Source organism: Danio rerio, chromosome 6, assembly GCF_049306965.1.
Source record: "Danio rerio strain Tuebingen ecotype United States chromosome 6, GRCz12tu, whole genome shotgun sequence".
NCBI classification, from domain to species: domain Eukaryota; kingdom Metazoa; phylum Chordata; class Actinopteri; order Cypriniformes; family Danionidae; genus Danio; species Danio rerio.
In genome coordinates, this window is record NC_133181.1 from 52,021,457 (window position 1) to 52,045,142 (window position 23,686).

At 36.7% G+C, this 23,686-nt stretch overlaps 1 protein-coding gene and 1 long non-coding RNA gene across 3 annotated transcripts in view; one reads left to right on the forward strand and one right to left on the reverse strand.

Annotated features, from left to right (window-relative positions):
- LOC141386358 (uncharacterized) overlaps positions 1-14,829 on the reverse strand; it is a 33,873-nt gene extending 19,044 nt beyond the window's left edge. Inside the window, exons 1-2 of the long non-coding RNA XR_012408212.1 lie at positions 14,433-14,829; positions 8,444-8,513 (exon numbers count right to left, since the gene is read on the reverse strand). This is a non-coding gene — a long non-coding RNA (uncharacterized lncRNA). The remainder of the gene's footprint in view (positions 1-8,443; positions 8,514-14,432) is intronic.
- On the forward strand, positions 12,746-23,250 carry LOC100537815 (potassium voltage-gated channel subfamily A member 2). Of its 2 annotated transcripts, none has more exons than XM_003198829.7 (3): positions 12,746-12,914; positions 14,621-14,870; positions 17,484-23,250. In XM_003198829.7, the coding sequence occupies exon 3, from the start codon at positions 17,619-17,621 to the stop codon at positions 19,098-19,100; it is 1,482 nt and encodes a 493-aa protein (XP_003198877.1). In that variant the 5' UTR covers positions 12,746-12,914; positions 14,621-14,870; positions 17,484-17,618; the 3' UTR covers positions 19,101-23,250. The 2 variants fall into 2 exon arrangements, with proteins under 2 accessions (XP_003198877.1, XP_021327518.1); XM_021471843.3 differs by having other exon boundaries at positions 14,625-14,870.
- Positions 23,251-23,686: the final 436 nt, after the last annotated feature.

Consider the following 23,686-nt stretch of genomic DNA (forward strand, 5'->3'; position numbering starts at 1 on the left):
AAGTTGCAGTTTAAAAGTTGCATTGTGAAAATTACTGTATATTTTACAGTAAAGACATACATACAATACTGCAAATGCATATTCAGCAAGATAAACAGTGCTGTAAATGTGAATACAGTATTTCGCTGTAATTGATTTACAGTAAGTTACTGTAAACTCTAGAAAACTGTTAACATTAAAGGGCACCTACTCTATGATGAAAATCATCCTTTGTAAGCTGTTTGGACAGAACTGTGTGGAGGTATAGTGTGTCCACAGTCATATTGTGGTGATTTAAAGATAATAAGTCTTTTTTTTTCTGACGTTAAAATAGAATCCAAATCCCTCCCATTATGAGGCTAACCGCAACGTAACGTAAAAATGTTGTTTCCCCGCCCACCAAATTGATTGACAGCCACTTATTAACATGTCTCAGTAGTAATGCGCATAATCATATCAACAAGACATGACGTGCGCAAAGCAACCAAGATTAAAAGATCTGTTGAGCTCTCTGTAATCATCAATCATCATCAAATGTGATCAAGAATGAGTTTTACAAGTTTAAAATTAAAAAAAAAAAAACGTTTATAATGAATTACAGCAATTTTATCGTCTTTATCACCACAGCCGCATGTCAGAACAATTATAAAAGAAGATGCTTCAGTACCGATTTGTGGACGTTAAATCAGGTTTATTTTGTACATTAGCATAACGGATGTCCATATAGCAGTGGATATTAATGGGTATCCTGTCACATTTGCAGTGCAAAAACAGTGCAAAGTTAAACATGCGCGCTTTGTGTGGGTCCGCTGTGTGTGTGTGTGTGTGTGTGTGTGTGTGTGTGTGCAGGCGTAAAATTTGTAATGACATTGTTTGTGAATCAAACATTACATGAGATCTGCTTCATTCATGTCTGTCATTGTGCTGTTTATCTGATGCAGCCAGGCTGAGATTGAGGCACATTGACAGGCATCTGGGAGCGGTGGGCGGGGAGAATTAAAGACACAGGCCACAAAAACAGCTACAAGATGCTTAGAGCTGAAAATTCCAATGTTCTGAAAGGTATAATGAATAGTCTGATGGGTGTTTGGAGTTGAGACTTTATAGACACATTCTAAAGACAATGAAGACTTATCTTAGATCTTGAAAAGGGGGTAAAATAAGTTCCCTTTAACATATACAATCTTATTATAAAGTTTCATCATTTCATTTTTCAGTACATTATAATTAGCTGTTACTGTGCAATGTAAAAAATATATGTATTATTTATTTTAAGAGAAAAATGCTTACTATCATTTTTTTTTTTTTTTTCTGATTGGCTGATTTTCGATTTTATGATGAATTTTGACTCGATTTGTTATGGCTTGCTCTACTAATCTTGGTCTGGCAGATGGACTTTCAGTTGGAAGATAATATTAACTTATAAGTTTAAAGTTTAAGGACAGATCCTTATTATGGTGGTACATCAAAAAGACATTTCTTTTGTTAACATGAAATTTCATTTTCCAGGGTGTCACAGATAGTGGTATTAATGGCTGTGGGCTCAACAGGAAATGGAGTGTGAAATTGAAGGGAGACTCTGGGAGCATATTAGCGGGTCTGCCCTTGGTGACACTGTACACCCACAGAACAGAACAAACACTTTATGATCCATGGAGTTCCAAATTAAAACAAGAAGAAACAACGGTTACTGTCTTATGAAATATCCCAGGATCTAAAGGTCAGCACAGATGGATACAATAAGAGATAAACAGGGGAAAAACTTTAAAGCTGAGAGTAGTAAAGAGACAGTGCTTACTCTTGTCAATTAGTTTATCAGTAACTCCAATAAAAACACAGAAGAGTGTGGATAAGAACACCATTTGCAAACACAAACTGCAAAACCCTAGCAACCACATATTGTAGCAACAACCTAGCAACCATCCAGAACATGCTTATGGCCATGGGCAACACATTTATTAAACACCCACACTGTACAAAAAATATTGAGTTAAACTTAATATAAATTCACCCAAAACAAAGTTAATAAGAACCCATTTAGTAAGCATCTAAATACAACCCAACAACCCACAATACAACTTTCTAGCAACACCCTAACAACCACAAAAAACAACCTAGAGACCACACATTGTAGCAACATCCTAGCAACCAACCAGAACATACTGACCACATTTAGTAACCAACTAAATACAACCACACAGAACACACAATGCAACCACCTAGCAACACGCAAACAACCACTAAAAATTAGAAACTGTAGCAATTTCCATCAACCAACTTTAGTGATGATCAACAGTCAATTTAGTAACCATCTAAATACTACCCAACCACCCAGAACACCCAATGCATCCTAGCAACCACCTAGAACATAGTGACCAAGAACCTAATAACAATACATTAAATAACCATCGAAATACTACCCAACCACCCACAACACCCTAACAACCACTAAATTGTATACCAGCATATTGTAGCAACATCCTAGCAGCCAGCCAGAACATAGTGACCAAGAACCCTATAGCAACACATTAAGCAACCATTTAAATATGACCTAACCACAGAACATGCAATGCAACCACCTAGTACCGCCCAAAAACACCAAGAACAGCCTAGAAACCACATATTGTAGCATTTTCCCATCAACCCCCTGCAGTGATCAACAGTCAATTTAATAACCATCTTAATACTATCCAACCATTCAGAACACCTAATGCAACCATTTAGGAACACCCCAACAACCACCAAGAACAACCTCGAAACCACATATTGTAGCAACATCCTAGCAACCACCCAGAACATTGTGACCAAGAACCCAATAGCATTTAGAAACCATCTGAATACTACCCAAACGCCCAGAACAACCTAACAACCACTAAAGACAACATACTGTAGCAACATCCTAGCAACCACCGAGAACATAGTGACCAAGAATGCAACCATCTTGCAACAACACTAACACTAACCACATAATGTAGCAATTTATTATTAACCACCTGCATGATCAACAGTCAATTTAGTAACCATCTAAACACTATCCAACCACCCGGAACACCTAATGCAACCACCTAGCAACACCCTAACAACCATCAAGAACAGCCTAGAAACCACATATTGTAGCAATATCCTATCAACCACCTGCATGATCAACAGTCAATTTAGTAACCATCTAAACACTACCCAACCACCCAGAACACCCAATGCAACCACTTAGTGACACCCTAACAACCACTAAAGACAACATAAAAACCACATATTGTAGCAACATCCAAGCAACCACCCTAAACAGTGACCAAGAACCCAATAGCAACACATTTAGTAACCATTTAAATATAACCTAACCACTCTTAACACACAATGCAACCACCTAACACCCTAACAACCACTAAAACAACCTAGAAACCACATATTGTAGTAACAGCCTAGCAACCTCCCAGAACATAGTGATCAAGAACCTTATAGTAACACATTTACTAACCATGTAAATACTACCCAACCACCAAATGCAACCATTTAGCCACAACCCTAACAACCACCAAGAATAGCCTAGCAACCACAATACATACCAACAACCTAATCACCAAGAACAGCCTAGCAACCACATGCTGTAGCAATTTCCCATCAACCAACTGCGGTGATCAACAGTCAAATGAACAGATCTGAGTTTAGGGTTTAGTTACTTTATAAGTAAAGTCAACTTGTATTTAAGGCAACAGGTTTACTCACTCTTTTAAATAAGGTAACTGAAGGTTTGTTTTTTTAATTATAGTGATGAATTTAAATTATTTGCACCACCTCAGTCTGTTAAACGCTGAGTCATTGCTTTGTCTTTCCACCTCAGCTGTGGATCATTTAGAAAAGCCCACAGGCATGACATCACATCTGTGGCCCAGCGCCAGTGATTCCTCAGTCTGAGTGATGTCATCAGGTGCCTGTCGCCATAGTAACAAGAGGGGCACCATCCAATGATGGCAGAATGTAAAAGTGGAGACTGTATCTGCGCACACTGGCTTTTGTCAGTCTTTCACATGTTAATATCTTGACTGTAATCTGAATGTGACATTAAGGTTACTGCATTCAGCAGAGATGATCAGATGTGTTGTATGGGATTTCGATTTGATGCTATTCTCGAACGCATGCAATTAAAGTCGTTGTAATATGATAATGCACATCAGTGTGTGTGTGATCTGCTGCAGTGAATGGGTGACCTTGAGCTGCTTCTGGCTTCATGCCACTGTCTGCTACCTCTGGATCAAACTCAACAGTGTTGGGGGACAAATGCTGCAGAACTTTAAATGTATGACTTCAGATTCATGAAATTATGACTATGACTTATATGAAATGCATGTTCAATATATGCTAGAAATGTAACGCTGGCCTATTATTATTATTTTTTTTTAATTTGCATGATAACTTCACTTATTTAAGTATTCATGCAAATCAGTACACTGCAAAACCCAAGTCAACTTTATCAAATAAAATGAGTGAAGTTTACACAAAATTGACTGAAAGTTAATTCTACTCATTTGAAAAGAGTTTTGAATTCAGTGATTAAGGTAATGAGTTAATTAAACACCTCAATACTTCAACTTAAATGGAGTAAGTTACCAGTACTCATATAGATTAGCTTAACTCAAATGGTTTGTTGCAATCGGTTTCCTCAAACGGTTTGAGTTGCCTTTACTTATTGTGTTTTACAGTACTGGGTTTGAATTCTACTCATTTATTGGGTTTTACTGTACTTAAATTGCTTTGTTTACTCAAATGGATTAAGTTCACAGTACTCATTAGGATTAGTTTTTGAACTTAAATGGTTTGTTGCAATCGGTTTCCTCAAATGGTTTGAGTTACCTTAACTTCTTGGGTTTTGTAGTTTCCATCGGTGAAAGACATTTCATTCGATGCGTCAAAATCCATTTGATTAAGAAATTTCAATGAATTTTTGTAAAATAAACGTAAATTTGTAGTTTAAAAATGTTTGATAGTAATTAAAATTATTACATTTATTATATAATTAATATTTATTAAATAATTAAGAACAAAAAAAAATTACTTGGTAAGCATAGTCAATTTTCAAAGCTAAATGGATTATTACAAACTTAAAATGAAGTAAAATCTATTGCTTTAAAGGATAGTGACAAAATATAAATATTTAAAATAAAAATGAATTAGTATTTTGGGGCTGCACTGTGATCCTTAAAGGGATAGTTCACACAAAATACTATGGAAGTCAACAATTACAAAATATCATCAACTTATTTATGTTCTAAATATACAGTTGAAGTTAGAATTATTAACTTATTAACCCCCCTGAATTATTAGCCCCCCTGTTTTTTTTAGGCATGTTAACTAGGCAAGTTATTGTATAACGATGGTTTGTTCTGTAGACTATCGGGGGGGAAATTGCTTAAAGAGGCTACTAATATTGACTTTAAAAAAGCTTTTTAAAAATTAAAATATGCTTTTATTCTAACCAAAATAAAACAAATAAGACTTTCTCCAGAAGAAAAAATATTATCAGACATACTGTGAAATTTCCTTGCTCTGTTGAACATCATTTGGGAAATACTTTTAAAAAGGAGGGTTTAATAATTCGGAATTCTGTACCTGATATTTAGTAGTGTGAAGTATCAAATTACAAATACTCATATTACTGTAATTGAGTAGTTTGTGTGTGTGTGTGTGTGTGTGTGTGTGTGTGTGTGTGTGTGTGTGTGTGTGTGTGTGTGTGTGTTTGTGTGTGTGTGTGTAATTTACTAAGTAGTTTTAAAAATCTGTTTTCACAGATTTTTAGTGCTGTATCTGTACTTTTACTCCACTGATTTTCTTCTAACTGCATTTACTACTTTATTTTTTCTTGTTGGAGTAGTAGTAAAATTCTTTTGTTTCGGAACTTATCCCTTTTGCCCAGTTAGCGCGGTTCGTTTGGCATATGTGAACAGGCCAATCGCACTCTGTTCCGCGCCAAAGTAATCGCTCCGAGACCGCCTGAGTGAGGTGGTCTCGGCTCGATTGAAACGAACCCTGGGGTGGTTCGATGACAGTGAGAAAGTGATCTGATCCGAGCGCGGTTATATCAGTGTTTTATGGATATGTAATAGGCATACGGCTATATGAAGAGAGAATTATGAGTAGGGCGGGAAGTCTCCGGATGCCCGCAAACGAGTAATGATCTCCCTGTAATCTCGCTTCTCCCTCCCGGTCCTCAAATAGGCATCGTCGCGCACCCTTCTCACCCCCTCCCCACCGCATCTCTTCTCAGACACGTCTCGCGCGTGCGCACCTTGTCAATCACCACCAAACCACCACCTCTCCTGACAGCTGAGCGGGACGCTGCAAAATAAACCCTGACTATGACACTCTGACCAATGTGACGAAAGTTTACTCGCACGTGACTTGTTTTAGCTCTTCTGGTACGATTAGAAACTTTGCAGTGTGAAAGCGAACCGCTCCAAGAGCAAAGAGCAACAATGTAACATTTGTAATCTTTGTTTCGGAACAACTGAATCGATTCACAGGTGTGAAAGCACCCTGAAATCGACTAATAGCTAAATTCACTACAGAATATTACGTTTTCACACACATCACAGTGTAATATTCACTATTCTTGAGTATGTTTAAAAGGGCTACATTTTACTCATGCTTTGAGTAAACTTTACAACAGATACTTTTACTCGCACTAAATTTTTGGGCAAGTAATGGTACTTTTACTTGAGTATGATTTTCAACAACTGCTGACATTTTAGTATAAACTGCTGTTAAGCTGAATGACATTTAAATGGGTGTCTTCAACAAATCATGCTAAAATCGCATTATAATCACTATTTCTGCTTTTTTGTGAGACTTTTTTACTGTCTTTAGTCTTAGAAAATTTGTATTTCATTCCATTAAACTAATAACACGTTTTAAAGGTAAAACAGTATTTGATAAACAGTGAATCAGTCTTCACTCCTGTCCCTGGGCACTGGACAATCTTTTAATGTCCTTAAAAGCTTTTTCCATCCCACCCCTTTTACCTTCAATACAACAAATTGACCACATTGTCCCTTGTGACTGAACTTGTGTATTTATATGAGCGTGAGTGTGCTTTCAGACTGACCTGGGATCAATAGGGCCTGGCCCATGCTTGAATTTCCTCTCTTAGGCTTAGTCTTAAATACATCTCACCCAAAGCACGGGATTTTGAACTGACCCCTCGGTTTTAATTAAAGAGTGCCAGCTAATGCAAGTGGAAGTGCACGAACACTCCTTCCTATTGACTTCTCTCATGAATAACTGTGCAGCTGTCAGAGAGATTTCGTGATTGACATGCACGCCATAAAAACAAACAGCGGGGAGACCGCCACAAACCCCACAGCACAATTCACATTCAAAACCATCCCTGGAAAGCGCACAGAAAACACAACCGATGTGCTAAAGTAAATTAAACTGATATAAAGATAACGAGCAATTAATTTGCCACAAGATCTGCATTCATCATTTGTATATCAGCTGAGGAATGCAGCAAATTGAAATAGATTAATCAAATTTTTGCAGGAGAAATTAATCAGGTTTTATTGTATGAGCTGTAACCCGATTTACAGGGAACGTGCTCACAATGTTAGTTTACATTTATCTCAATGTTATGAGAAAACGTTCTTTCAGTGCAATTTGACATTCTAAATGAATGGTTGCAAAATAATATGATGCTATATTCCCTTAAAGGGACATTCGTTTATCAAATCACCACAGCAGAATGAACAACCAACTTTTCCAGTATATATATTTTTTTACGCAGTGGATGCCCTTGCAGCGGCAACCCAATACTGGAAAACACCCATACACACTCTCATTCATACTCACACTCATACACTACAGCCAATTAAGTTCATCCATCTCACTTATAGCGCATATCTTTGGACTGTGGGAGAAACTGGAGCACCCTAAGGAAACCCACACCAACACAGGGAGAACATGCAAACTTCACACGGAAATGCCAACTGACCCAGCCGGGACTCAAACCAGCTACTTTCTTAACATAAATCATTGAATCAGATTAGACCATTAGCATCTCAATAAACAGTTGAGATTTACCATAGTTTAAGACATCCAGCCATTCTCCAAGTCCAACAGGAGCACTTTTAGCTTAGCTTAGCATTAATTATTAAATCAGATTTGACCCGGGATGCCCAAACTCAGTCCTGGAGGGCCCGTGTCCTGCAAAGTTTAGTTCCAACTTTCTTCAACACACCTCCTTAGATTCTATACCTAAAAAGAGCTTGATTAGCTGGTTCAGAGCAGCAACCCAATACTGGGAAACACCTATACACACTCTTATTCACATCAACACTCATACACTACAGCCAGTTCATCCAATTCCCCTATAGCGCATATCTTTGGAGTGCGGGGGAAACTGGAGCACCCTGAGGAAACCCACGCAAACACAGAGAGAACATGCAAACGCCACACAGAAATGCAATTGACCCACCTGGGACTTGAACCAGCGACCTTCTTGCTCTAAGGTGACAGTGCTAACCACTGAGCCACTGTGCCGCCTCCTAAAGGAAAATATATAGAAAAATAAAAATAGGCTCATTTTGGTAAACAGTTAAACAGTTGAGATTTACCATTTTTTAATACATTCAGCCGTTCTACAAGTCCGACAGGAGCACTTTTAGCTTAGCTTAGCATAAATCATTGAATCAGATTAGACCATTAGCATCTTGCTTAAAAATGAAGCGGGCAGCAGGCACTCCTACAAATACAAGTAAGGTAAACAAGGAGGTAAACTTAAACTGTTTAAATCTACACTGTAAAAAATATCCACAAATTAAAAGTTTTCCGTATTTTGTGATTCATGTTTTTATTTTTCCCCATTTATTTATGCTTTGAAAGGCATTGTGGGACCTTGACCTTTCTTCCAACAATTTTTAACCTTGAAAAGTTTGAAAAAAATATTTTATTAACAAATTTTAATAGTTTTAGGTGATATATTGTCTGGGTTGGTGTTGTATATTACGATACAAAAACCTTCTAATAAACTGCCAGTATATTTTCTGCTATTTTACAGACATTGTTCTCTATCGATTATTTCTTATAAGTTATATTTTTTCAAACTACTAAAATGTCAATTCTTAGAACTTTTGTTCGTTTTATTCAACTGGCCGAGACAATTGGGTAGTAAAACTGTCCTTCTGATTTACCACTGCGGCAAATGGCCAAATCTGTTGCTTTTGTGAGCGGGAAGGCAATTTGTCTGTATTGTTTTCTGTCTGCAATTTTCATTTCTCAACCTTCAGATCCAATCAGTATAAAATGCCACTGCTTCACAGACAGAGAGAAAGGTCAAGAATTTACTCTCCAGAACACTTCCATACAACTACTCCTGCAGCATGTGCACAATATGGCGACTCATTTGTGCATTACTGCATACAATACATGTCAAGTAAAATGAACTACACTAGTATTTATTTGATTAGAGGGTAAAATAAGTAGGAAATACCTTCATATCAATATACTGATAACAAATATCTATATGTCATCTACACACTTCTGCTCAGGGGGATGTTTAGATGAACATGTAAATATGCGTCGCAAACATTCCTGTTAAATACAGTAGTTAGGAAACAGGAGATAAGAAAGCATCTGATTATAGAAGCAGGAGGTGTTTCCACAAGATTCAATGGTATCTTGCTGATGGATTAAAATTAATGTTATGATCATTTAGTCGATGTATAACAGTGTAATAAGCTTTTGTAAGAGTTGTCAAACTAAAGAGTTTCTTTAAGCTTATCTAAATTTTACACCTTTTGTATTTCCCTATAAAAAATAGGTTACACTTATAGTTTAAATACTAATTAGTTTTTTACCTACCTTTTATATTACATAATGTTGTTTATTATTACTTATAAAGTATGATTTCCAACTACTACCTTACTAACTATTAATCAGCAGCAAATTTGTCGTTTTTTGAGCTAAAACTTATTTTGTAAATAGTAAGACGTTAAAATAAAGCATGACCAGCATTCAAACACTGCCAATTAAAAGTGATTAATGCTTAAAAATGTTACAACCACATGAAAGGGCAACATTCTACTCAGGCCCGGATTGGCTAATCGGGAGGACCGGGAGAATTCCCGGTGGGCCGATCTGTTTTTTGGCCGCGAGGGCCGGTTTCCCTAGCTCCAGAATCTGTTGCTCTCAGCAGTCACATTTTTTAAATTAATTTATTTATTTACTTGACCGCAGCCTTTTTATTCATTATTTTACCGCAGCTCCGCTCTTTTTATCTATTTTCTCGCAGCTTCGTGGGCAAGATGCAGCCTGCAGGTTAATGAGTCAGATGAGTCACTACTGTATTTATAGGTTGTGGTCCAGTGGGTCGCACATTAGGTTACGACGTTGCTGACCCTAGTTCGATCCTCGACTAAGTAATTAATTTTTTTCATGTTTATTGTTAAGACATATAATACTGTTAGGGTTGTTGAACATTTGAAGTTCTAAAGCAGCTGTTTTCTCCCAAAAAAAAAGACATGATAGTGACATTAGAAACTGATTTGGAAATGACCTTATTTTAATATAGTCAGTCATAAACTGAGGTGGGCCGGTCTGAGGCTTAAAACTCCAGGGCTGAAAAGGAGTCCCACTCCGGCCCTGATTCTACTGTACATTTAAGTACTTAATTTGTTGAATAACTTCTTGACTCACTGATAAAGTGTGTTCTGAATATTCCCGATTTGGATGCCCTACTTATAGTGCACATCATAAGGCAAACACACAAATGGAGACACATTGGCTATGTTCACACTGCGAGGCTTAATGCTCAAATCAGATTTTTTTTCCTCATATTGGATTTTTTTTTTTTCGCATAGCTGTTCACATCGCTGTCTTAAATTTGGCCAATATCAGATTTCCAATGGGAACAGATCATGTCCTAAACTGACCCGCATGCACAAAAGTACAACTACGCACAGCACAAAATGACTAATTATGCACACAATGTGTGTACTGTATGAAGTGAATACAGCATGTTGTGAGATTAAGTTTAATATGATTATTTCACAGACAACCGTTGCATTTTCTATGAACTGGTCTTGCTAGTACTAATGTGCATTTCAGTGTTTAAAACCTAAAACATGTGTTTTGTTATTAAAAACACTGATGATTTGTCATTTATGACAAGTGCGATGGGTGTCTCTCTGACCACAGATGTGTGAACTTTTCAAGGGTTAATGAGCAGCCGCAGACTGAACTGTCAAGGCAGGGATCACACCTGGTTCATCTGTTTTGAGAATCATATTGTTTGCAGAGTCTGATAACTAGCCTACTGTTAATATATTTTAATTTGTTATAAACAACAGGCTTTATCCAGTCAAAACTCAAAGTAAAACTGAAACGTTGTCTACTGGCATATTGAAGGATTTTGCCCCTAACAAAAAAGCTTAAAAGAGCAATAACCTGTTGCATTTGGTTTTGTTAATGTGTTAATTATTTAAGTGAAATAAATTTCATGTAGGTCTATGTATTTTATGATTTTTATCTATGATATTTTATTATGGTGGTATTTTTAATGAACAATATTTTTTTTTTTTTGGTTACAGGTTAATGGTTGATGTTTGGTTAACGAGCGCCAGTTGTCATTCCAAAAATATAAAAAATGTCCAACCTTAAATTTTGGGGGTAAAGTATTTGCCCGGTCTGGATGATGAATTTCTACATAACCATTCACACTGCGGTCAGATTGCAAAACATCAGATCTGTATCTAATTTAATACCACATGAAAGTGGCACAAATCAGAATAGAAAAGATCAGATTTCACACGGTCTGGGCTGTTCACTGTCATAAAAAAACAGATCTGAATCACATGTGCGCGAAAAAATATATATATATAATCAGATATAGGCCACATTTGCATGCAGTGTGGATGTAGCCATTGTTAAAGTATTGTAAAATGCAATACATTGGATATGGGCTCTACAACTACAGCAACTGTAACTCACAAAAACAAACACAAAGACCATTAAGTACCTTTTAAAAACATTATAAATAACCTTATATGTGACTCTGGAGCACAAAAACAGTCTGAATTTGCATGTGTGTATTTGTAGGAACAGGCAAATACAAATTTCGTATGTGTCAAAATGCTAGATTTTTCTTTTATGGCAAAATCAGTAAATTATTAGGTAAGGAGCATCACTAAGATCTTAATTTTTTTAACTTTAAAGGCAATTTTCTCTGTATTTTGGTTTATTTGCACCCTGAGATTCCAGTTTTTTATCAATAGTTGTATCTCAGCCGCATATTATCAGTAGAAAGGTTATTTATTTAGCTTTCAGATGACATATAAATCTTTATTTTCAAAACTTTTACAGATGTTGTGGTCCAGGGTCACATACATGCAACACTCACTCCAAAATTAAATAAATAAATAAATCTCACTTTTAACTAAAATCCAAAGTGCTTAAATTCTTATGTTTAAATTAAAAATCCTCCCTTTCAATTTAACTTGTCAAAAAAATGTATGAATTAAAAAATTGTACTTTTAAAGTATATTGCCTTGCTCTATTGACTCTGTCAATTATGTGTATAGCCTAATTAATAAGTGCATGCTAAATTGAACATATTGTCCTCCAGAATACACTTCTCTATTACAAGTGGCAGGCACATTTATAACTGCCAATCAACAGTGAATGCATTTCCCGTTAAAATGAGTGATGTGTTCAGAGAGCGGGTCGTGGAAAGCTCACTGTGACGCGTCCCCTTTAAATGGCCACTCTGCGGATAAAGTGAGGAGTGGCGCGCGGACGGAGCGCGTGTCTGTAATCCAGGAGTCTTTTGGTATGCAGAGCAGCGATTGACTGCAGATTTCATTTAACGCTTTAACTAACTGACTAATGGCTTGTTCAGTGAACATAATGCAACAACTGCTGAGACGTCGGCAAGCGAGGTAGACAGACAGGTAGGCACAGATTCGAGACGTCTGTCGCTGCAGACTTCTGCTCTATGATGTTTTGCATCTGTCAAAATGACAGCTTGATTGAATTAGCATTTATACTGTGTTAGGGTGTCTCTGCAAAAAGTAGCAAGGCGCAGTTGGTACTTCAAGGATAATTCTTCTATATTTGAACCCTAGGTTCCTCAGAAAATAGTTTTGGTATGAATAAATCATTAACATGCAATTTTAGGCTGCCTGACAACACGTTTTAACTGTGATGACATTTATTGGGTTTAACAGTCAATTTATTTTGCAGTATCGTTTATCTTGATGCATCAAGGTAAAAGTGCATCTCATACTGACATATATAATTCTTAATTGAACGTTTTCAGTTGCTGTATTAGAAGTTGATTAATATTGTGGGGCTTTTAGAATTAATAATAAAGAGCTGTTTAAAACGGGGAATAAATAGGCAGACTTTTAAAAAATATTGGCATAAATTGTACTACTATTATATATTTACTAATATTTTCTAATATAACTTGAACTTTTGTCTGGCAGATAAAGTCAGTTGGGGGTTTATCCAGCTTGCACAGCCGTTTTTCTTGTCATGTGACAATAAATAATTAGCATTTATTATTAAATTTATATATAATATAATATAATAGTGTTTTTTGTGTGTATAACTAAACTTTATATATATATATATATATATATATATATATATATATATATATATATATATATACACTAAAATGTAATCTAAAGAATTATTAAATATAATTTCTAATAATATAAATATTAAATAAATCATATAATTATTTACATAATTTATTTGTGGTTTAAAATAATTTTGGAATAAAATAAAGTAAAAACAATATTAAATGTTACTTATAATTAGTTGTTTTTGAATTATTTATAATGTGTATTCAAGGTCAAAAATAATCTTTTTCATCTCAGATACAGTGCTTAGCATAATTAAGTACACCCCATATTGAAAATGAATACTTTTATCCATTTCCCAGTGAGCAATGTATTTTAGTGCATTTAAACAAAACAGATTTATTAAACAGATATATTTATTAAAATAATATTATAGTCACCAAACATATTTAGAAATTGAAAGATAATACAATTAAATTCAAGCAAAATATTGGGGGGGGGGATACAAACTACAAAATTTCAACACATTTTTTAAATTTTTTTGCTTCTCTTGATTTTTCCTCTTTTAAAAAATTGTATTTAATACTTTTCTATAACGTATAAATGTGGGTGTACTAGTTTTTGGACTGTCAAATGTGGCTTCAGTACCGACTAATCTAATGTATATGCACAAATATAATATTCAAAAGCTTCCTATAGAAAATATGAATATAAAAGATAGATTTGTGAGGGGGTGCACTCATATATGCTGAGCACTGTATACCCCCATTGACCCCAATAAGTGTTGCAATTATCTGTCACTTAAAAGAGTGTTTCCCATTACAGTAACAGATTGACTGTCCTAACTAAGCTAATTGATGTGATCGCTAAAAGACTTACATTAATGGGCAAGCCTGATGCTGCCTACTCCTGGTGCTTCACATTCATCTCTGCGGTCATTTGTTGCAACACGTCTAGTGCAGATAATGGTGACCTCTATAGCCTTCTTACATGTGAATAAAGGGATCCTCCTTCCTTTGCATCACATGCTTGTTTTGTTCTTCCCTTCTGGAACAACCTGACGCAAGGAAGCTTTGGGGTAGACGAGGACACACCCGTACACTGTACCTCTCCGCCCCCCCTCTTTGCCTGCCCCGTTATGCACAATACGCCGGTGCGCCGAGAGCTACAGCAGACAGTGGCAGTCAGGATTTAAGCAATCCGATGTGTTTTTGCCCTTTTCATCGTGGCTACAAAGACGGCGGAGTGCAATCCTCACTTCGAGGCTCCTGGGAACCTGAGGGACCACAGGGAAGATTTAGAAGTTTATTCAAGCAGGTATGATGTCTCAGTTATGATTATTCACTCAAATGCATGGACGCATTATTCATCAATTTCATTTGTGTTCATTTTATTATCCATCCTTATGCATCTTATTTATAATGTATAACAGGATCTATAGAGAAAAGGAAAGACCACCAAGTCTTGTAAAGCCTAAAATGTATTTTCCTGCAGTTTAATATTTCATAGGCTGCTTCTGCTGAATATTTTAGAGCATGCTGGCACCATTTGGGACAAGCAACATTCCAGTGAAACGGGTCCAGCAGATATGTAGGAACGGCATGTCATATGTGGTTTTTTGAATGGTTAGGTATTTCATGCTTAAGGAGGAGAAAGGGATAGCAAAAGCACGCCTTCAGCTCTGAATGGATACAGCATGGTTATGTAGGATGTGCATGTCTCACAGAGAAGGGCCTCTTTCACTTGACTGCACTTTGAGAGATGGGGTTTTATGTGAATGGCTGTTTGTCCTTTGCTGCACACCAGACACATCTGACAGGGCTTGACGAAGAGCTTAATTTTGTGGTGGTCTCTTTAAAAGAAAGCCAAGGATCTGCTTTGCACGTGAATGCGAAACCAAACAAGCTCTTTTATACAAAGTGTGCTGTATTTTAAGATCTACGACTTGCCTGAGCTTTGCATGTGTGATCTCTCATGAATATTAGACTAGGGACATACAGTACTTGTATTATGATAAACATTTTTTTATTAATAATGCATAAGGTTAACCTCTTTCAGTCTGAGAAACGTCATCTTTAACATTTTATCACTTCTTAGTTCTTTTTTTAGAGTATCAGGCAAGTAGGTCAAGTGTTCTTATACATGTGATTTCCCCTCTTTTTCCTCTGTATAGTATACTGAAGATTTGTATGATTATTGTATACATTTTAAATATTTTTTCATTAAAGTAATGTGGAAAATGTTAAGCCATTGGCATCATATTTTTAATGAACACTAATGAAACATTATCAGAACGTATTGAAGTTCACCCTACTTGCCATCTCTAATCCTGGAGGACTTCTATCCTTTAGAGTTTGACTCCATCTCTAATCACACACTGAAGTTTGTAACTTTTAAGTAATTTGGAAGACAGGTTATATAGAGTTGAAGTCAGAATTATTAGCCCCCCTTTAAATTATGATTAACAGAGCAAAGAAATTTTAAGGGTATGTCTGATAATTTTTTTTCTTCTGGAGAAATTCTTATTTGTTTTATTTCGGCTAGAATAAAAGCAGGTTTTAATTTTTTAAACACCATTTTAAGGTCAAAATTATCAGCCCCTTTAAGCTATTTTTTTTTCGATAGTCTACAGAACAAACCATCAATATACAATAACTTGCCTAATTACCCTAACCTTACTAGTTAGCCTTATTAATCTAGTTATGCCTTTAAATGTCACTTTAAGCTCTATAGAAGTGTCATGAAAAATATCTAGTAAAATATTATTTACTGTCATCATGGCAAAGATGAAAGTAATCTGTTATGTGTGTGTGTGTGTGTGTGTGTGTGTGTGTGTGTATATATATATATATATATATATATATATATATATATATATATATATATATTAGGGATGGAGCTAAACTCTGCAGAACAATGACCCTCCAAGACTGGAGTTGCCTAACCCTACTTCAGAACAGACCTGTTTCCCAACGGACAATGTACAACAGAGTTTAGGTCCAGCACACTAACCTGAGTGTTTCTAGTGAGCCTAAATACTTTAATTAAGATGCGTTTAATTAGAGCTGGAGCTAAACTCTGCATGACAGTGGCCCTATAGAAACCACTAAGTTCCAAACTCAAACACACCTGAACAAGCCAAACAAGTTTTTCAGGATTCAGGCAGGTGTTTTTTTAGGGTTTAACTGAATTCTGCAGGACACTGGCCCTCTAGGATCAATGTTACCCACCCCTCCTGGACTAGTGGTTTTCAATCTTGGTCCTGGGAACCCAATACTCACCCTTTGTATGTCACCCTTATTTAACACACTTGATGCAAATCATTGAGTATTTTTACATGGACACCAATACTCCGATTTTAATACAATTAAGACAATACTCTGAATGAAGAATCTACAATGTAAACAGCAATTTTTGTAACCTTAATCTGATTAAAGTCATAATTGAACTAAACAGAAATCAGTTAAGATGTGGTGTATGCCTATTTTAGTCGCATTATTAAAGTGCACTACAGATATGTAAGCATCTATTACTATTGTGTAGTACTTTTTGCGGCATTTTGCAATAGGACGTACACACAAAAAGTGGTGCCATGACAAACACCAACTATTGTTGTGTGAAACCCCGGAGGAAACTAGTGTCTAATGGTGATGTAATGACGTTAATCGAACTATGTACTGTAACGTGTAAAACGAGATTATGAAAGGTACATTCAAAAAGCAACTCATGTAACCACCTTGATCATATTATTATTGTCTTTTTCAGATTAAGGCAAATAATTAGATTACTGATGTCCATGTAAGATAAATACAAAATGTGCTGAGTGGTGGGTCCCTACGACTAGAATTGAAAACCACTGATTTAGACTATCTGTAAACAACATTAAATATATCTGTATTCTGCTTTCAAACATCTTTTGTTGTCTTTCAGTCCCACCCGGAAGCACGCTGTGGCCTTTAGAGCTCTCCGCTGTCAAGTCCCCTTCCATTTGGATTCTCTTCCTGCATTTCCCCACCCTGCGGTGCCCCGTCTCTGTGAAAAGTGCAGGCCTCACCCTCCTGCATAATGACTGTGGCCACCGGCGACCCCTCAGACGAGGCGGCGGCACACCCTGGTCTTCCTCAGGACTATGACCCTGGAACCGAGCAGGAGTGCTGTGAACGAGTGGTCATAAACATCTCGGGTCTGCGTTTCGAGACACAACTCAAGACCCTTTCACAGTTCCCTGAAACATTACTGGGGGACCCCAAGAAGCGAATGAGGTACTTTGATCCACTAAGGAACGAGTACTTTTTTGACAGAAACCGCCCCAGCTTTGACGCCATTCTCTATTACTATCAATCAGGCGGAAGGTTGCGGAGACCAGTCAATGTCACATTGGATGTGTTCTCAGAGGAGATTCGATTTTATGAGCTCGGAGACGAAGCCATTGAGATTTTCAGGGAGGATGAGGGTTTTATTAAAGAGGAGGAAAGGCCATTGCCTGACAATGAGTTTCAGAAGCAGGTCTGGTTGCTGTTCGAGTATCCAGAAAGTTCAGGGCCAGCCAGGATTATAGCAATCATATCTGTAATGGTCATCCTTATCTCCATAGTGAGCTTCTGTTTGGAAACCTTACCCATCTTCCGCAGCGATGAGGAGGAGATGCATAAAGTTCCCGTTAACGTCAATAATTCCACAACCAGCTACACATCAACCTACTTCACAGATCCTTTCTTCATTCTAGAGACGCTCTGTATCATCTGGTTCTCCTTCGAGTTCTTGGTGCGCTTCTTTGCTTGCCCTAGTAAAGCCAGCTTCTTTGTGAACATTATGAATATGATTGATGTGGTGGCCATCATCCCTTACTTCATTACACTGGGAACAGAACTGGCGGAGAAGGCAGAGGACGGGCAGCAAGGACAGCAAGCCATGTCCCTTGCCATTCTGAGGGTCATCAGACTTGTTCGAGTCTTCAGAATCTTTAAACTCTCCCGTCACTCAAAGGGTCTTCAGATCCTCGGTCAAACCCTCAAAGCCAGCATGAGAGAATTAGGTCTGCTCATCTTCTTCCTTTTCATTGGAGTCATCCTGTTTTCTAGCGCCGTCTACTTTGCAGAGGCGGACGAACCAGAGTCGCAGTTCTACAGCATCCCAGATGCCTTCTGGTGGGCTGTGGTTTCAATGACTACCGTTGGCTATGGAGATATGGTGCCCACAACCATCGGCGGAAAGATTGTCGGATCACTCTGTGCCATCGCTGGCGTCTTGACCATCGCCCTTCCAGTGCCCGTCATTGTCTCAAACTTCAACTACTTCTACCATCGAGAAACAGAAGGGGAAGAGCAGGCCCAGTATCTCCAAGTTAACGTCCCCAAAGCCGATTCGCAAGAAGAGCTGAAGGGAAGTCGAAGCGGATCCACCATCAGCAAATCCGACTACATGGAAATCCAAGAAGGTGTCAACAACAGCAATGAAGACTTTCAGGAAGAGAATCTGAAGACCGCCAATTGCACTTTAGCCAATACAAATTATGTTAATATAAAAAAAATGCTAACAGATGTCTAGTTAATTCTGGAGCGAGTATGAACTGAAATATAAAAGGACTGGTAAGCCATGTTTGAAGGATTACTATGATGTTAAAGAGATATCCAATCTCAATTTACTTATTGAAAGCTCAACCCTACATCCAGGTCTGTCCACAGTCCAAATATTAATAATCAGTGTTTGCATGGAGTCGTCAGCATCATCCAACATCTTTTCCAGAGCCAAGTATTTATACAAAAAAAGCACATGATATATATCCATCAAGATCTTACCTTCAAAGCCAAGCTTAGCCAAAGAAAAGTTATTTGCGTGCTTCGTCTGCTGTTAAAAAAGGTTTGCGGTCACATGCAGTCCAATACACAGATGTTTCATCCACTTTGCTGCTCGTTTAAGATCACCACAGAGAACATTCACAGTATTTCAGCGTTATTGTGGTGAACAGGCTGGGAATGTCATTGAAAAACTGCCTGATTCTGTGTCTATAGTTGTGTGTGGATCCAAAATACGTATGTATGGACAACACTTGTATCTACTATTCACGATTACCCTGCTGCAAAGCTTTTGAAGACGAGATGAATGTCTCTATGTCACATTTTCTGTTATTTATAGTCTACGGCGTCTATGTCATTCAATGGTTGTCTTTTTCTCATTTCATACCACCTTTTAACTATCCTTATTTGTAGTTGTTTAGGATAAGAAGCATACAAAACATGACAAATGATGAAAAAAACAACACCCTAGTGCCACAGAAAAAAGTGCTAGTGTATTTTGTGTAAGAGCATACTGTTCAGTGTAATTGTTCTATTGTTTCTGCTGCAAGCTGCAGAGATAGTCCAAAATGTAGTTGATATTCAAATTACTTTGCCACTTAATGAGCCATATTGTAGTTCACTCTTTAATGTCCCCTAGCAAATTTGTAGCACGGATGTCGAATTATTTTTAATCACTGGCTTGTCTATTATCTTGAAATCCTTTTCAGATGTTAGAACAACCTTGATAAAGCTCGTTAGATGTCTTTTTTTACTGCCTTTGATCAAGAAAAACAGGTATTATAGTCCTGCATGGCCTCAATCCTAATGGCATGGATTTTCAGCAGAACAGAAAGAAATATTCAGTTAGCTATGTATTCAGAAAAAAATGTACAGTGTCTTGCTCTGTATATATACATATATACATCTATTTTTATCTGCAAATGTCTATTGTGATTCAAAGGTGCTGTTTTCAGTTTCAGGTTTTGTTTTGCAAGGGAAAGTATAAAAATACACTCGGCCTTGCATTTGGATGGACGGTGCACCATTAGAGCATTGATCGCTGGAACATTGATTGTCTTAGCTTCAGGTGACCTTGAAATCTAGACTTTACAGGCTTGCACAAGACTCTTGTGTAGAAGAGACTGGATAACGAGTCAAAGGGAGCTAAATACTGGTGTTTTAACCTTTTAATAAGGTTTTGGGCATGGACATGTACTTAAAGAGATAGTTCACCCAAAGATTTAAATTTATCCACTAATTACTCACCTCAAAGTCTTTTTTTCTGTTGAACACAAAAGTACACAGTAAGAAATGCTGAGTTCCACAAAATCGATTTATGTTGGGAAAACATGAAGGTATTAAGGCCCAATCCAAATTCCACCCCTTAGCCCTTCCCTTAACCATTTTGTGCATTCATGTGGAGGGGTAGGAGTGTCCCGATGTTCTTTAGCTCGAAGGTGTAGGGCTAACAGGAAGGGTCAGAACAGAGATTTATTCAGGACCACACTCGCAACCCTCACGGTACAAAAAAATTCCCAGAATACACCATCTACAACAGCAGCAAGGCTGCACACAGAAGTTAGGAGATGCACAAATTTGTATTTTTTGACATTATTAAGCATATGTTTTCATACATTCATAACCTTGTTCATTTTTGTTACGTCATGCTATTTAAAAAAAAAAACACTAAGATAAAAATGTTAAATTTCGCTATCAATAATCCATAATACTAACTAATGTAATGCAGTTCAACAACATACACTCACATTTGATACCGTAAAACCCTGTCAGAAAAGTATTGTGGCTGGGAATGAGCTTTTTACAGTGTCTGCTATAATGTTAATGTTGTTTTCGTGTGTTTACATAGATTAATATGACCAAGGTGTAAATGCACAGTACAGTTACGATCTTATTGCCACATTATATCGTTATGAAAGCGAGGTCCTGAAGGTAAATACCAAAAAATAATTGGAATAACTATAGCAGTCGTGAAGCAAGAGATCATGATGACATGATGACGTGTACAGGTGCTGTAGTGGTGTCCCATTTCTTAGGGGTAAATTTTGAAGCCCTTTTCCTTCACGCCCTGTTTCAAGGGGGAAGGGGACGTGTGGAGCAACAAAAATAAAATTGGTATTGGGCCTAAACAACCTTATTCCTTTTTACAAATTTAAGTCGATTTAACATAAAACTATTAAGTTGTCGCAAAAAAAATCTCAAGAATTGTGTTTCAGCTCAATTTAAATAAGTAGTTTAAACAAACAGCAAATGTCATGTTTTTGAGTGTAGATACTGTAAAACAAATGCTGGATTCCACACAATACCTTCATGTTGTCCCAACACAAACTGATTAGGTTAACTTAAATATATTAGGTTTAATCCACTTGAAGTTATAAAAACATTTAAGCTAACTTAATCAGTTTGTGTTGGGACAACATGATGGTATTGTGTGGAATCTTGCATTTGTTTTTACAGTACAGTATCTACACTCATAAGCATGACATTTGCTGTTTGTCAAAGTACTTATTTAAATTAAGCTAAACAACACACTGTAAAACCCACAGTCAACTTTATCAAATGAAATGAGTGCAGTTAACTCAAAATTGACTAAAAGTTAATTCATTCATTTGAATCAATTCATTTGAATCATTCATTTGAAAAGAGTTTTAAACTCAGTGTTGAAGGTAATGAGTTAATTAAGTACCTCATTACTTTAACTTAAATGGAGTAAGTTCACAGTACTCATATAGATTAGTTTTTTTGACTCAAATGGTTTGTAGCAATTGGTTTCTTCAAATGGTTTGAGTTGCCTAAACTTATTGGATTTTACAGTTCTTAGTCGGTTTGAGTTCTCTTCATTTATTGGGTTTTACTCTGCTCAAATTGCTTCGTTTACTCAAATGGATTAAGATCACAGTACTGATTAGGATTAGTTTTTGAACTGAAATGGTTTGTTGCAATCCGTTTCCTCAAATGGTTTGAGTTGCCTTAACTTTTTGGGTTTTACATTGCACAATTCATTCTTTTTTCTTTTTTTTTTTTTTTTTTGGGACAGCTTAAATGTTTATGTTCAATCCACTTAAACAATTAAGTTAACAGTTAAGTTGTTTTTTCAATTTTGAATGAACTATCCCTTTAAATGTACAGCCATTATCAAGGCAGCGAAATCTCATTCATCTTCATGCTCCTCATTAGTCACAATATCCTAAGACTGTTTATGGATAGATTGACATTTTGACTATCATTTGCTGTGTGGCACACAACTGCATACCCACCCACATCTATTCCGATCTCTCACCTGGGCTGCAGGTGCCTTTGTCTTCGTCTCGCTAATATTTATTTAGCAAACTTTATGTGCTGATGCTGCTAATGTAAAAGCGGCTACTGCTTTCCCAGCTGCTGCTAATTGGGTTATCTTTTTTTATTTCAGAGTTTAGATATCACCGCGACACGCACACAGTTCTGGTAGGTTTAACAAACGTGTATATACCTCAAAGTTAAACCTGCTTCAACCAAACCAATAACCCACAGTGCTTAGCCAGTGCCTAAGAAATGTGTTAAACGTATGTTTGGGAGCTTTAAAGCTGACGTGTGTCTTCGTTCATGATAAAATACATCAATCTGAGCTGTAAGTAATCAATTTATGGAAAAGAGTGAACGCTTAAAATCCTGGCTGATATTTTTCGGGCAAAAATATTTGGCGTGATTATTTGTAATTGAAGTAAATGTACAGAAATGACACACTTCAGCTCTAATGCAGCTCAAACAGCAGGTTTTCTATGCATGACATTGGACAGTATGCTGTTGGTGAATCAGATGTATCATGATAACATGCATAAACATGTCACTGTACCAAATGTATACCCATGACATATATTGTGCTTTTTTTGGTGCAGTATCAAATGTCAGGGCTATAACAGTACCTCTTTGAAGTCTTCTGTTTTTTTTTCCTCATCGGACAGGCACATCTGTGAAACACTGGAAAACCGCAGTTATCACTTTGCTTGCAGATGCACCGACTTCCCGTATCACGTTTGCATAGTGGGTTGATTTTCTAAATGTCATTTAAAAGGCTAAATGACAGCATTGAATGTCACACAGCTGTCTGTAAGCATCTTATAATCTTTCCAGCATCATGGTTTAGGAAGATGTGCCAACTTATGCAATTGTTTTGTGTTTACAAATGTTTTTGAGGGATTGAAAAAGGCCAAATTCCATCAAATCTATGAACTGTGAAGACACCATCCAGAAAAGCTATACTTTTAAAATTATTAATTGTAATCAACTGCAATTTCACAACAATATTTTTGATTTATTGGCTAATTTGTTTGAATTTGTATGATATATTTAATATTT

Excerpts from the sequence above, each read along its gene's own strand:
- LOC100537815 (XM_003198829.7), top strand. The coding sequence starts at position 17,619 with ATGACTGTGGCCACCGGCGACCCCTCAGACGAGGCGGCGGCACACCCT.